This window comes from Indicator indicator, chromosome 4 (assembly GCF_027791375.1).
Source record: "Indicator indicator isolate 239-I01 chromosome 4, UM_Iind_1.1, whole genome shotgun sequence".
Lineage (NCBI taxonomy): Eukaryota > Metazoa > Chordata > Aves > Piciformes > Indicatoridae > Indicator > Indicator indicator.
In genome coordinates, this window is record NC_072013.1 from 13,875,741 (window position 1) to 13,891,616 (window position 15,876).

Sequence of the window (15,876 nt, forward strand, 5' to 3'; positions counted from 1 at the left end):
AGTTAACGGGAGGAGAAGGAAAATCAGGTTGAATGGCAGGCAGCATGTGCTGGGGGGACACAACGACAGAAGGTGACTATTGATGTGTTTTTCATCCCTTTTTTGAGTTGCTATTGACCTCTTCAAAAAGGCTCCTGCCTGACTTTGTCCCTTTGCAAACTCACTCCGGGTAGTCCCAGATTTTTTCGCGCTTGCCAACTGTGTTAAAACCCCTCCCTTGTTGGCCCCCCCACCCGCTTTGGATCCCGTAGTTTTACACCTGGAGAGAGGATACATTCCCGAGGTCAATCACGAATGACCATCAGAAACGTGCGGAGAAGCTTGGCTGGAGATGTGCTGGGTCACCACCGTGCCTGGGGAGATCTTCCAACCCTGAAAGGGTTAATAGGGGGTGGGGGAAGCTTAAAGACGTATAGTATCTACAACCCATATTGCCTTTAGGAGAGAGAAGGGGGCCGCGGGGTTGAAGGCCGGGGCGAATCCAGCGTATTCCCGATGTTGGATCCCGTATCCACCCCGCCACAATATCGTGTTGGATTTTCTGGGTTTTAATCATCAGGACTGTTTGTTTAGTTTGGGGGTCTGTTTTTTTTTCAGTTTGGGGTTGGAGTTTTTTGGGGGTTTTTTGTTTCGTATTTTTTTGGTGAGGTCTGGGGGTGGGGGGGGGGTGTCGTTTGTTCTGTTTTTGGTTTTGTTGGGTTTTTTTATTATTATTATTTTTAACGCAAAAGATGTGACCTCCACCCCTCTCTGCTTCCACACACACCCCCAAACACATATACACACACACCCCTTCCCGGGCCCCCTCCCCTCTACTGTCATCATCTACATATTAATTGGGGGAGAAGTCTCTCTCTTTTTTTCTTCTTTCTTTTTTTTTTTTCCTTTTTTTTTCCTTTTTTTTTTTTTTCCGCTCTCTGTCGGGGGAGAAAGTGCGGAGAGGAGCCTCTGTTAGAAGGGCAGAGAAGTCTGGAGGGAGAGACGGGAGGGCGAGTGTGTGTGTGAGAGAGGGGAGAGAGAGAGAGAGAGAGAAGAGAGAGAGGGAGGGAGGGAGGGAGGGAAAGCCAAAGACCCCCTTTTACTGTGCAAGATCTTAAGGGGGTTTGGAGATCTGGTCAGCTTTCAAGAACATCTGAATCCTCTTAGAGCTCGCTGGCCCAGCCCTGAGTGTGTGTCTATGCGAGAGGGAAAGGGGAAGAGAGGTTCCTGGTGCCCCTCCAAAGCGCATTAAGGACACTCGGGCCCTTTTAATTTTAGGAATGAATGCTGATACTTGTGTTTCTTATTGTGATCCGGCTGCCATGGATTCCTACTACAACGCAGCCTCCCAGGGCACAGAAAGCTCCTCGCCTTTTAGGGCATTTCAAGCAAGTGACAAGTTCAGCCCTACTTTCCTGGCCAGCAAAGGACAAGGCTTTGGTGACAGCAGCACGAAGTGCCGGAGCCGCTACAGCCAGCCGGAATGTCAGTCCCTGGATGGCAGCGGGCAGGCTCCAGCCGCCTTTAACAAATACCCTGCGCAGCAACAACAGCAGCAACAGCCACAGCAGCAACAACAGCAACAGCAGCTCTACATGCAGCGAGGTCCCTGCAAAACCCCCCCGGAGAGCAACCTCAAGCTGCAGGACAGCAGCGGCCACAACGGAGCCCTGCAGGTCTCTTGTTACGGTGAGTCCGGGGCGAGCAGAGACTCAGAAAAGGAAGGAGGGGGGGGGGGGGGGGGGGTGGTGTTGTTGGAGTGTGTGGGGGGGTGACAAGTCCTCTTGGGGGTCAAGGACATTTTGGCTGGCTCCAGCTGGCCGAGCAGAGCCTCGTCTCGCTGCGGTGCCGGGCTGGAGGCCACCCGTCCATCCTTTCCCGTTCGTCGTCGTACATCCCACCCCCCACCCCCCACCCCCATTATCTTTTAATTGTAATTCGTGAGCGCAGGAATCGAAGCGTTCCACTCACTGAAATCTGCAATAAATCGGGAGAGAAAAGAGAAAGAGCGAACCAGCTGCGCAAAATACTGACCCTCTGCCAGGAGGGATAATTCTGGGAAGGGTTACATCGAAATCTTCATTTTCTACTCTAAGGGTCTCTCCCCCTTCCTTATCTCCCACTTTCTCCTCTAATTGCCCCGGCCGTCAATGGTTTCTGCCCAGCTGCAGATGTTCCGCTCGCATCCTCGGGCCCTCGCATCCTCGTTAGGGACATTAACGGTAATTAAGACATATCCTTGCGTTGGCTGCTGGCTGGGACAGACTGAATGGGGGTCGCTTTTTGTGTTGATTCCCTGCGTGGGTTTTAAAGAGGCTTTTTTCTTTTTTTTCTTTCTTTTTTTTCTTCCCTCCCCCCAATGTTTCGAGGCTTTTAGGGGGAAAAAATCATTATTATAATATCTTTTTAAAAATCAACCAACAAAAAAAACCCCCAAAAACCCTAAAACGACAAACCCCAACCAAACAAAAAAACAAACATAAAAACCCAACCAACCAAATAAAATACCCCACCAAAACAACCAAACCCACAACTAAAACACCACCCCTCAAAAAAAACAAAACAAAGCAAAGCAAAACAAAACAAAACAAAATAAAAACAAAATAAAGCATCAACTCAAAGAAACAAACAAAATCAATAAACAAACAAATAACTTCCCCCAAAAAAATTATTTTTTCCGAGGTAAAAGAAGGTGGGAATGAAATATCTCCCTCCCAGTGAGCTCGGTGCGAGCTAGCCGAGGATGCCCCAGAAAGGACTCAGAGCGTCCCGCTTATGGGATCCACCGTGTCCCCGACCCCGTCAAACCAGTTCTAAGTGTCGTCTCTCCCCGGGTAGGGACAAGGACAAAGTCGTGACAAGGTCTCCAGGGCCTCTTCAAGAGGCCGGTGACCGCGAAGTGAGGCTGCGGGAAAAGCGGCAGAAGTTCGGGCCGGGCCGCCGTTCCACCTCTTACGTTGTCGCCATAACTTTGGGGACTTTTTCCCCTCTTTACTTTCCCTTTCCCCCATCTTTAGGCTGAAGAAGAGGCCGGGATGCCTTCTCCTTGCCCATCTCCCCAACCCTGACGGGCCGGGCCGCGTCCAGAAGCCGTCCCTCACCCCATGAATGCCCCCAAGGTGTCCCCACACCCCTCCCTTGTCCCCTGATCCGTGTCCGCACACGCGATTCCCCCTTTCCAGGTGAATGCTGGGGACAAGGGCATGAAGCCCTCCTCCCCACGTAGCCGTGCCTGGGAAGCGAACGCAGAGCCCGGCCGGGGACTACGGGAACGGGCACGAACGGGACCGAGGAGCCCCTCGAGGACCTTCTCATCCTCTTCCACAGGGCGAAAGGGGACGCAGAAAACCCTCATTGGGACCTTCACGGCCCCGTCACCATTTCGTTGTTAAGCGGCTCTCCTGCTGTAGTAGGTTGCAAAACGCCGGCTTAGCCTGTGATGATGGCACTTTACAACCCCTAGTAAAGCTCCACTCTAATTAATCGCCCTCTTTAACACCACCACCACCACGGAGTTTCCACACCCCCCCTCTCCCCTCCCTCCCCCGATTTATTTTCAAGCGGGGGCCGGATTTGACTTCGGGGGTGTGTGTGTGTGAGCTCCGCGTCGGGTGGCGAGCCCCTTGTGATGTGGGTAGGGACGATAATAATGAGATACACATGGATCCGAGAGCATAATTAGTGGTGATAATGCTAGTCATAATAGTAATAGTATTTTTAATAATAACAGTAAATAACAGTTTTAATAAATAATAAAGATTTAAGAGAGAGAGTCGCTAATAATAATAAGCAAGTCGAGGTTTTGCAGAGCGGCTGCAACACTCTCCGCCTCTTTCCAAAAGGCGTTTTGCCCGGGAATCCCCTACCGGCACCGGGAAATCGCCGGGAGCCTGGTTAACGGGACCGGACCACCACCGAGCCCGAGTGACAGCGGGGAAAGAGCGATCCGTCCTCTTTCTCAGGGCATCTAAATTCCAGGCGGGATGCAAGGCGGACTGGGAGAGTTACGAGAGAGGCAGCCGCCGAGCTCCGGCTCCGGTCCCGGTACTACCGCACGCCTTGTGCAGACGGGGAAGGAGCAGCCCGGTGCTGAGGAGGATGCTGGGGGTGGTGGAGTGGGGCGCCGTGGCCCAAAGATCTTCCATTTAGAAAAACAACAATTCCCAACCCCCAAAAAAGAAAAAAAAATAAAGAAAACATTTTAAAAAAGAGAAAAAAGAGGTTAAAAAATAAATCCCGATGCCGACAAAACAATCGGTTCCCCTCCGCTCCCCGTGCTGCTCCGGGATCTGCAGCGAGCTATCTCCTGGCACTGCCCGGGGGACCACGGGCACCCCACAGCCAGTTCTGGTCCCCGTTTGTCCCCTCCTCCTTTGCAAAGTCCCCGGGAGCGGCGGGGCCCGGTGAGCCGGCGGGAAAGAGGATGTCTGTGTGTATTCGTGTCCCCTTTTTTTTATTTTTTCATTTGTTTAATTGAGTTTTAATTCATTAATAAACACGGAGCTTGGAGTTATAAAAAGCCCGTGCCTGCCATCTATTGCTCTCGGCTTCTATTTCGAGATCTAAGCCCTTCTATCGCATCGTTACAGATAAATATAGGCCGGGGAGATCGGCGGCCGTAAATACACGGAGGACGCGGGGCGAAGAGCTGCCAGCCGGGGGCACTGGGGACACCGGACGGCTCTGAGTCCCGGCCGGCTTCCCGACTCACCCCTTGGAGTGGCGGCTGCCGACCTGGCCTTACGAGGGGCCTGGAAGGGTCCCATTTAGGCTCCCTACAGACCCCTCGGGGCGGGAGCTGTCGCTCTGGCCCCGGGAAGGGATCCTGGGCGGGGGGGGGGTCCTGTTTGGGCTTCCCACCGACCTCTCGGGGCGGCGGCTGCCGGTCTGGCCTTAGGAACGTTCCGGGCCGGGGGCAATGGAGCGGGGGGGTGTCCCTTCTGAGTTCCCCACGGACCCCTCGGAGCGGCGACTGCCGGTCTGACCCTGGAAAGGGATCCTGGGGGAATCCTAGCTGGGCACCGTCAATTAAAGCCGAAATTTTAAATAAAATCCCTCGGCACAGATTCGATAGCTTGGTTTGTGGGGGAGGTTGAAACGAGTTTTCGACTGATTTACGCTCTGTAGTAATTCAACTTGCTCTTTCTCTTGCGTGGAGCTGAAGCATCTTGAGACATCTGTACGCACAAATGTATGCAGCTAGAAATACGGGCTGGAGGCCGGCGGGAGAGGGGGCAGAAATCAACCCAAAACCCACCCAAAGATCCTTTGGGAAGTGAAGGGCAATGCGATGGGAATGTTTGCCCAAAGGAAAGCGGGCTTTCTCTGGCAGACGGAATTTTTTAAGTGCTGGGTGATGCAAATAACGAGAGTTTGTTTCTCCTACTGAACCAGCAAAGAAAAAAACAAACCAAAACAAACAAACAAAACCAACCCCAAAAAAGCGGCTTGCGAAGAGAAGGTGAGGGAAAGCAACCGGCTCGGAATCCGTTCATCGGTGGCAGTTTTTTAACGAACACTCCTAATGTATTTCTCCTCCTCCTCCCCTTGATATAATGCGAACGGCAGGGATGAGATCGCTGGCAGCTCAACCTCCCCCTCCCCAATTCCACCGCCTCCCGGTCTCTCCCGCTCCCCCTCCGCCCACGTTCAAGGGCTTTGCGAATCTTGGGGAGGGGGGACAGGAGTATCTCTCCTCCTTCCCCCGACTCCAGCAGCTCCGAGAGAGGCGATTGGGCCGTGTGCCCTCCCGCTTCTCCACATCGGGACACGCTGAGCCCCGGCACCGAGGATTTGGGGGCTGTGGGAGCTTGAATCCCCACTGAGCACCTCCGCGGAATAGGCTTCGCCACCGGTCCGAGGGTGCAGAAGAGGTTTATTAGGGGGGATACCCCCGGCTGCGTCTGCCGTCTCGGTCCTGCATCCTCTTCCCTCTCCCCGCAGCTTCTATTTTGGTTCCTTTCCCGTGGATGAAAGTGCTTGGAGAGAGGGGGGGGTGAGGGGTGACGGTGCTCGGGGTACTCCCCCGCAGCATTCCCCGCCGGGATGCGGGGCCACACCGGGGTCGGGGGAAATGCTGCCCAGAGAAGGGAGAGCAACGAGAGAGAATAAAGGGAGGGAAAGCGGAAGAAAAAGGGGGACGCAGTCCCGGAGGACATCAGGGAGGAGAAGCGGAGGGGAGCGGGGCGGTGGCACGGCCGGTGCCTGCCCCCGGTACTCGGTTGGGCTGAGCCCCGGCGGCTCCCGGCGTGCTGCTGACGCCGCCCTGGCAATCGCCCTCTCTTTTCTACAATAGGGCCACCAGATCTGCCATTCAAGGGCTCCGGCAGCCTCCCAGGGAGGGGAGGGAGCTCTGGCCGAGAGTTCTGTTTGAGCAGACACCCTGGGAGGTGCGGGATCTTCTTCCGCGAAAACCTGCGTGAATTCCTCAGGGAGCAGAACGCCAAGGTAGGGCTTCACTCTGGCCAAGCAGGAGGGTTCTATTCGCGACTCGTCCCCGAAAAAGCTGGTTTGAGCTTCTCATGCCTTCCTCTGGCTGGAGGCTTGGAGAGGATTCTTGCTCCGGGCTGTTTATATGTCAAAGGAGCCTCCCCCTTCCCCTATTCCTGTTTCTCCTTCCTCGCCGGACGAGTTTTTAGCTTTCGCTGTTTATTTTCGACTTGCTCGCTGATGATGGGACGGGGGTCGCTCTCTTCCCCCCAGTAACAAGCCATAGGACGAGAGGAAACAGCCTCAGGTTGCACCAGAGGAGGCTTAGATTGGACCTTAGAAGAAACTTCTTTACTGAAAGGGTTCTCAAACATTGGAACAGGCTCCTTCGGGAGGTGGTTGAATCCCCCATGCCTGGAGGCGTTGAAAAGAGGCAGAGATGTGGTGCTGCGGGGCATGGTTTAGCACCAGCCTTGGTAGAGTTAGAGAATGGTTGGACTCGATGATCTGAAAGGTCTTTTCCAACCGAAATATTTAACGGCTCTGTGATTAACTCTGCGTGTAGCCCTGCCCCGCCGCAGCTCGTAACCCCATCAGCGAGAAAGCTGAGGGAAGAAAAGAGGGAGAAAGAGCCTTAAAACTTTGAGGGGACTTCATTATGTTGAAAGCTAACGCAGCGTGAAGCAGAGGAGAAAAGCACTGACGGCGAGTAGTGGGGCGGGGAGGGAAGGGGGAAGAGGGGGGAGCTGCCTCCTGAGCACCTTTTTCGTTAAGGGCTGAGTGTAGGAGTGCTGCTGCGAGGCTGTGCTGATGGCAGATAGCTGAGGTGAGCTCTCTGTGTGTGTTATCTGGAGCTGGAGGCTGTTTATTTTGTGCAGCCCTCCATCCGAGGGTATGCTCGGTGTGGTTGCATGACTAACCGACTGGCTGCAGTGATTCACTCTTATGGGTGACTGCTCCAAACAAGTTAGGAATCAAAAGAGGTTGCTCTGGCTGCGGTTCCCAACCTCCCAAGTTAAAGGCACTCACAGGATTGAAGGGGAGCTAATGTTGCAGGCTTCAGTCCCTCAGATCTTGATTTATTCCTTTTCCAAGCTGTGATGAGTTTCCCTTGTCAGAGGGAGGAGGTGGTGTCTGGGAGGCTGGGAGCCAAGAGCTGCTGCTGAAGGACATCTCCAGCCCAGCCCTGTCTATTCCATTGCCTTAATTCTCAGTTCTTGAGCCAGTTTCACTCCTTGGAGTCCATAAGCTAATTTATTATTTTCTTCAGGGCATTTGGGCAGCTGTTGGAGTACTCAGGTAAAAAGCATGATGCATCCTGTGGTGGTAGGAGACTTTTCTTCTCATTTTGGGGCTGGAATAAAATTGAGGCTCAGAACCTGTGAGTGACTTGTGCAAGGTGAAGCTGTCCTCACTCAGTGACATCGGTGTGACCTTCCCACGGCCATAACTCTGGCAGAAGGAGACTCTTGGTGGGCTGGGGAAGGTGCCCACTGCCAGAGTCTGAAAGCTTGTGAGGTAGAAGTCCTGTGCTTGGTTTTGGAAGGGACTGAACTTAAGTTTCCTGGTCCTTAAGGAGGTTTCTCAGGTGCTATAAGGACCACCTGGGCTTTGTTTGGTGCAAGAGGCTGCAGCAGTTGGTGTGTTTCTTGTATGCTCAGATCTCTCAGTACATGGAACAGGCTCAATTTGTTAATGGCTGTATCTTTATAAAGTAGCTCATCAGCATGGGCAACCTATACTGGTTGCCCAAAACAAGATGTGGGCTAATTACAACCTTTCAGATAACGTCCAGGAGGCTGTGAAACCTTCTGGAGCACCCTGTGGTTCTTTTCCAGCCTTCCTTGCGGTGATGCCTGCCCCAGAAGTCATGTCCCATCTCATCTTAGTTGCTCCTCAGCTCAGAAACACTAGGTCAAATATTTTCATTTAGATATGTTTTCAGAAGGAAAAGAGAAGTAGTTCTGGATGAGGAGAAGCCTGGGCAGTAATTGCAGCTGAGGCAGGACCCCCTGTGACTTGAGAAGCCTTTAGAGAGAGAGAGAGATGGATGGGAACATCTCCTGTGAGTCAAGTGTTAGACTAATTTGCCATAGCTGCAGGTCTCTCTGCTGCCCCAACTTGCACATGAAAGCTCCTAAGTAAGGAGGACAGCTACTTACATCTATTAAACAAATGACCTTCACTTTGGTTTCTGTGTGAGCTCAGCTGAAGCAGTTCTTACCTGCACTGCTTGGCCAGGTCTTCATTCGTATCATTCATATGCGGATTGTCACAGAAGCAGACAGGATGGTAAAGAGCAGTTTTGATAATTCTAGGGTAATTATTTTATTAATTTATTTATTTTAATGATCAAAGAGAGGTGGATCATGGAGTGAACAACCCCAGGCAGTGCTACAGGCTGGGGACAGAGTGGCTGAGAGCAGCCAGGCAGAGAGGGACCTGGGGGTGCTGGTGGACAGCGGCTGAAGAGGAGCCAGCAGTGTGCCCAGGTGGCCAAGAAGGCCAATGGCATCCTGGCCTGCATCAGCAAGAGTGTGGCCAGCAGGAGCAGGGAAGTCATTCTGCCCTGTGCTCAGCACTGCTTAGACCACACCTTGAGTGCTGTGTCCAGTTCTGGGCTCCTGAGTTTAAGAAGGACATTGAGATACTTGAATGTGTCCAGAGAAGGGCAGCAAGGCTGGGGAGGGGTCTGGAGCACAGCCCTGTGAGGAGAGGCTGAGGGAGCTGGGGGTGTTTAGCCTGGAGAAGAGGAGGCTCAGGGCAGACCTCATTGCTCTCTACAACTGCCTGAAGGGAGGTTGTAGCCAGGTGGGGGTTGGGATCTTCTCTCAGGCAAGCAGGGACAGAAGGAGAGGACACAGTCTCAAGCTGCACCAGGGGAAGTTTCGTCTGGAGGTGAGGAGAAAGTTCTTCCCAGAAAGAGAGATTGCCCTTGGGATGTGCTGCCCAGAGATGTGGTGGAGTCACTGTCCCTGGAGGTGTTCAAAAAAAGCTTGGATGTGGCCCTTGGAGCCAGGGTTTAGTTGTCAGGAGGTGTTAGGTATTAGGTAATAGGTTGGACTTGATGATCTCTGAGGTCTCTTCCAACCTGGGTGATTCTGTCGTGATTCTGTGAAGAAAGAGCAGAGGTGAAAGAAAAGAGGAAGGCAAAGAGGAAGAGGAGAAATAGTGGATATAAACTACAGCGCAGAAGGTTCCACCTCAACATGAGGAGGAAATTCTTCACTGTGAGGTTCACAGAGCAGGCTCCCCAGAGAGATTGTGGAGCCTCCTTCTCTGGAGACTTTCCAGCCCCATCTGGATGCATTCCTGTGCAGCCTGTATTAGGTTCTCTGGTCCTGCTCTGGCAGGGGGGTTGGACTCGATGATCTTCGGAGATCCCTTCCAACCCCTAACATCCTGTGAGCCTGTGATCTTGGAAGGGCAGACTCAGCACCATTCTGGAAGGTGGTCTGGTTTTCTGGACTCTACCAGCATGAATCCACCAGCATCAGATTCTTGATCTGGCTGTTGAGAGTAGTTGTGATTCAACATCCTGCTCTCTTCAGGTCTTGGCAGGATTCAGCCATGACAAGCTGGTGTGTCATGGGCTCCAGTGTCTCCTTATCTCCACTGATGGAAAGACATCACATTGCTTATCTCAGCAGTTAGGTGCCTATTTACATCTGATAAATGGTTGGATTTTGGTGGTTTTGGAAGATGTGGGTTTGCCCTGCTGCAGTTAATCTGCTTGCTGGAAGGCAAGTGGATTTCCAGCTGCTGGTGGAGTTGGAGAGGTGAACTGGTTCAGTCACTGGCAGGCATACTGAGGATGGGTGGAAACTTGTGCAGCTTGTGGAGGGAGCAACCAGCTTTAGTCAGTAAAAGTCTGAAAACATCACAAAAGCAGCAGAAGGTCAAGGCCCATTGGAGAAGTGTTGTGAGTGGAAATGAGGGTGATGAGGAGGAGACAGAACTAGCACTGTGGGCTGGCTTCTGGCTGGAGGAAATAAACTTGTAATGTCTTGAAATAACTGTAATAGGGAGTATATTTTATATATCCCAGAACCCCAGCATGGTGGGATTGGAAGGGAGCTCTGGAGATCACCCAGTCCAACCCCCCTGCTAAAGCAGGGCACCCACAGCAGCTTGCCCAGGATCACAATGGCCAGGGGGGTTGGAATCTCTCCAGACAAGGAGACTCCACAACCTCTCTGGGCAGCCTGCTCCAGGCCTCCAGCACCCTCACAACAAAGAAGTTTCTCCTCCTGTTCAGGTGGAACCTCCTGGGTTCCAGTTTGTGCCTGTTGCCCCTTGTCCTGTTGCTGGGCACCACTGACAAGAGTCTGGCCTCAGCCTCTTGTCCCCCACAGGTCCTTTATCTCTTGCTGAGCATTGCTCGGATGCCCTCTGGGGCTGCTCTTCTCCAGGCTCACCAGCCCCAGGGCTCTCAGCCTTTCCTCCTCACAGAGATGCTCCAGGCCCTCCATCATCTCTGTAGCCTCTGCTGGACTCTCTGTTTCTCTTGGACTGAGGAGCCCAGAACTGGATCCAATACTCCAGATGTGGCTTCACTAGGGCAAAGTAGAGGGGGAGGAGACCCTCCCCTGACCTGCTGGCCACACTCTTCTTCATGCATCCCCAGAGACCATTGGTCTTCTTGGCCAGGAGGGCACATTGCTGGCCCATGGTGTATTTGTTGTCCACCAGCACTCCACATATCTGCTGGCTCCTGTGTTCAAGGAGGCAGGAATTTTCATGCAAGGAACTTTTCAAGTCTCACCAGTCCCTTACTGTAGCGGAGGGTTCCTCCTCAGGACTTTAAGTGTTGACTGGGAGCATTAGCACTGGTGGGGGGGATGGATGCAGTTTCCCAAGAGGGGTATTCTCAGGAGCCTGGACTGGGGATTCAGAAGACCTCCTGGAGCAGCATGTGGTTCTTTTCCATTCTCCTCTGGGATGCTGCATGCCCAGACCTCATCCCAGAGTGGAGTCAGGAGCGCAGCTGTGGCAAGGACCCATACCTGAGAGCTGAGCAGCTCTGTGTTACAGACACAACCTGCCTTATCAAGATTTGGTCTGAACCTTCATAAGCAGATTGGAGCCAGATACCAGTCTGAGCTAGACAGGACACAGCCAAATGCTAGGAGGCAAGACAAAGAAGAGACCCACCTAAATTGGCAGAGGACCTGCAGACATTCTGGGTTCCTCACCTCTCCAGATGCCAGTGAGGACTTCCAAGATAAATAGCCAATGGACCAGTTGCTAGACACTCAGGCAGGTTGTACAGGAGGCCAGAAACACTCCACAAAGCTGTGGGATTTATGGTGGAGCTTAAATGTTGTGGTTCTGCCCTCAAACAGAAGCTGGAAAGCTGCTACTGGAAGAGTGAGAAGCTGGTTGCTTTAGAGAAGGTCCTCTGCTAGAGGAGAAGAGCATTTTCATCCAGTTCATATCACTCCAAGCTGTCAGGAAAATAAAAAGGGCTTGTGTAGGATAGGAAACAATGGGGACTTGGCTACAACACCAAACATGAGCTCAGGAGCTTGGTTAATCATAGCTCTGATGGGGAGCTTGTTATAAATACATGACTGGTCAGGACAGAGCCTCATGAAAATGGACTGGAAAGCCCAAACTCAACCAGGAGGACCCAAAGCTGCACATGCCAGGCTGGGTGATGCTGGTTTGAAGGTAGACTTGAGGCTGCAGCAAGGTTTTGTGGTGCTCAGGGTTGGGTATTAAGCTGATGTTCAGAGAACCTCACTCTTCCCTTTAATTAGCTTGCTTTTGGGGAAGGTGCTTTTGTGGCTGGCTCTGCTGGAAATCCCCTTCTCCTTGGTGGCAAAAAAATTGGAGTTCTTGGTTGAACAAACCCTTTTGCCTCCATTTGGCAGAGGGAGGGCTCCAGGGGAGGTCAAGCAGCAGGAGAGGGGTTTGTTAGCTATGTCATTTCTAGGGTGCTCACTCAGGTACTGGTAGCTGACCCTAGACAGAAAGGGAGGTGATGGAACAAGCCAAGATTGAGCTTCCTCATGGGTATGAGGGAAGGAGGGGACTGGGGTAAGCATCTGGAGAAAAATGCACGTGGGAGACTGGAAATGCTCAGCACAGCCAAGGTGGGAGATGAACTGACACTCAGCATGTCCATCCCTGAGCTTGGGACCTGGTCAGTGAGCACCAGGGCTTTCAGCTTGCCATGCTTCTCCTTTAAAGACATGGTTCATGTGAAGCAAAGAGGTTTGGGCAATCTGTTTGTGGCTCCTGCCTCTGTGGGCAAGCCCTCAAGCTGTCTCTTTGAGCTTGCAGCCAACTCTTGGACCTCATCTGTTGTCCTGGGTAGAAGAAAAAGGCCAACAAGAGCTTTGGTGTGCAATACATTAATCAAAGGCTGCCTGTGCCTTGCCATTAGCAGATAATATCTGGGATGTACCTGGCTAGGCTCATTTTGGTTTCCCCATTGGATATCTGGAGGTGAAAATGGCTTTCATGTCAGCACAAGTCCATGGCAAAGTGTAGCATGGGGCTCCTGTTGCCTTCCCTAGAGAGAGAGAACAGCAGAGCAGGTACTGCATGCCCAGCCATGGGGACATCCTGGTTTATGGGAGACCCTCAAATAGGAGCTGATACCTTTTTAGAAATGGGCTGCCATGAGCTTGAGGCTTCCACCTGAACCCAGGTGAGATGACAGAAACAGCACAGAAACACTCAGGTTGGAAGAGACTCTCAGGATCACAAAGTCCAACCCAGAACCTTACTCTACAAGGGTCACCCCTAAACCAGAGCCCCAAGCATCACATCCAAACCACCTTGAAACACAGCCAGGGTTGGTGACTCCACCTCCCTGGGCAGCACATTCCAATCCCTGACCACTCTTTCCCTGAAAAAAATTTCCCTAATGTCCAGTCTAAACCTGCCCAGTGAGCACCATGAGTTTGTTCCCTCTTGTTCTATCACTAATTCCCTGTGAGAAGAGACCAGCACCAACCTCTCCACAACCTCCTTTCAGGGAGCTGTAGACAGCCAGGAGGTCTCCCCTCAGCCTCCTCTGTTTCACACTAACCATCCCCAGCTCCTTCAGTCTCTCTCCATCAGATTTATTCTCCAGGCCCTTCCCAGCTTCCTTGCCCTCCTCTGCCCTGGCTCCAGCACCTCCACATCTTTGAGCTGCCCCAAACTGGACACAGCACTCCAGGTGTGGCCTCCCCAGAGCTGAGTCCCAGGGGACAATCCCCTCCCTGCTCCTGCTGGACACAGCATTGCTGATCCCAGCCAGGATGCCTTTGGCTTTCTTGGCCACCTGGGCACACTGCTGGCTCCTCTTCAGCTGCTTGGCCCTTAGCACCCCAGGTCCCTTTCTGCCAGCAGCTTTCCAGCCACACTGCCCCAAGCCTGGAGCCTTGCTTGGGGTTGTTGTGCCCCAAGGTCAGGCCTTGGCACTTGGCCTGGTTGAAGCTCCTCCTCCTGTGAATGCTGGCCATGGATCCAACCTATCCAAGTCCCTCTGTAGAGCCTCTCTCCCCTGGTGCAGATCAGCAGTGACCCTTTTGCTGTGTTCATGCCTCATTTAGATTTACCCAGGAGGTATTGGTTTTGCCCACTCTAACTCAGCAGCTTGCCCACAAGCTGCCAGCCCCTAGCACAGTGAAGCTGCTTATCCCCACTTCAAAAAGTCCCCCAAAAGAGATTTTTGACAGCTCTTCTGGCCGCAGATACCTTGCCCAGCACAGCCCTTTGCTGCACTGAAGCTGATCTCTGCAGCTGTCTGTTTTCAGAGCTGAAGCAGTTTTGGTTGAACACAGCTGAGGGTGCTGTGGGATGGGGACCAGAGTCACCAAAGCTCTGGTAGCACTTTGCTTTAATGCTGTTTTTTGGGGGGTCAGACAACTCAGCAGAACAGCAAGGAAAGGTTGAGGCTGCTTCCTTATTTTCCTCCCTCTTTCACATTCTGCAGGAGTGAAACTATTCCAGAGTCAGAGTTGGAAGGGACCTCAAGGCTCAGCCAGTTCCAACTCCCCTGCCATGGGCTGGGACACCTCACACTACAGCAGGTTGCTCACAGCCACATCCAGCCTGGCTGCAAAAACCTCCAGGCATGAGGCTTCCACCACCTCCCTGGGCAACCTCTGCCAGTCTCTCACCAGCCTCATGGGGAACAACTTCTTCCTAACATCCAATCTGAATCTGCCCACTTCCAGTTTTGCTCCATCCCCCCCAGTCCTATCACTCCCTGACACCCTCAAAAGTCCCTCCCCAGCTTTCTTGGAGCCCCCTTCAGATCCTGGAAGGCCACAAGAAGGTCTCCTGGGAGCCTTCTCCTCTCCAGACCAACCAGCCCCAACACTCTCAGTCTCTGTGTGTGTGCCCTCAAGTATTAGGTCATAGATGTGGGTTTGGAAGAGTAGAGTTTAAAGAGCTAAAAGTGGCCCTCAAAGAGACTCCTGGTCTCAAAAATGAGGTGTGACTGAAAAAAACCAACAAAGCAACCCCAACTCATTTGGCAATGAGGTCTGGTCTTGGGTACAGACTCTTCAGAGAGGGCAAAAGCTCTTCTGCTGCTGATGGGGAAAGCTTGGAATTCAAAAATGAGATGTTGTATGGGAGATGGGGAAACAGAACAATGGGTGGTGAGTATTCATGAGAGCTCATTGTACCCAAACCACTCCGAAAGGAGCTCCTGAGGTTTCGTGACGATGTCAAAACCCGTTGGACGTCTCGAGGTTGCAAAATCCTCAGTCAAGGCTGAGCTTGGTTTGGAGAAAAATGCAGGCAGAGGATGGAAAATCACTGGGGGAAATGGGATGGATTTCTTGCATGTGTTGCCTTTCAAAAGGAGGTCCCCAAAGATGGGGAGAAGTCCTACTGAGAAGTGTCTCCTGGGGCCTTTGCAAGGATTCGTAGCTGTTGATGTTGTTGGTTCTTTGCCTGAGGAGGAATCTGCCAGGCAATATTTGTTGGTAGCTATGGGTTTCTTTAGAAAAACGACCTGAAGCTTACCCAAAAAGGAACCAAAAAAGCTGTGATTGTGACCAAGCTTTGAAGGGGATGAATTTTTCACCATATTTGGGGGCCTAGATGTGAGGAACATGCAACAAGGCAGAGTCTTTGAGGCTGCAGTATTGCAGCAGGTTTGCTGAATGCAACAGGAGGTACTCAGTGTCCTGTGGATGGTGGGGAGGGGAAGCTTGGCTGGTGCTGGGAGGAGGCATTGAGCCAACTGCATGACACTTGGCCTGGATATTCCATTGCAGCTCCGCAGTGCCTTGGTATCTGCCTGACCCTTCTGAGACACCTTTGTGTGTCTTGTACAGCAATAGAAGCCAAGGAGTGGGCAACTACATCACCTCCCCTATCACCACCACCCCAGATGCTCTATCAGGAGACCTTCTTGTGGTCTTCCAGGATCTGAAGGGGGCTACAAGAAAGCTGGGGGGAGACTTTTGAGGGTGTCAGGGAGTGATAGGACTGGGGGGAATGGAGCAAAACTAG

General features: G+C 52.4%; 1 protein-coding gene across 1 annotated transcript in view; it reads left to right on the forward strand.

The window, feature by feature from the left end:
* The first annotated feature begins 1,259 nt into the window (after nt 1–1,259).
* ALX4 (ALX homeobox 4) overlaps nt 1,260–15,876 on the forward strand; it is a 44,625-nt gene continuing 30,008 nt past the window's right edge. Inside the window, exon 1 of the mRNA XM_054400648.1 lies at nt 1,260–1,668. Within this exon, the coding sequence (XP_054256623.1) occupies nt 1,260–1,668 (409 nt within the window). The remainder of the gene's footprint in view (nt 1,669–15,876) is intronic.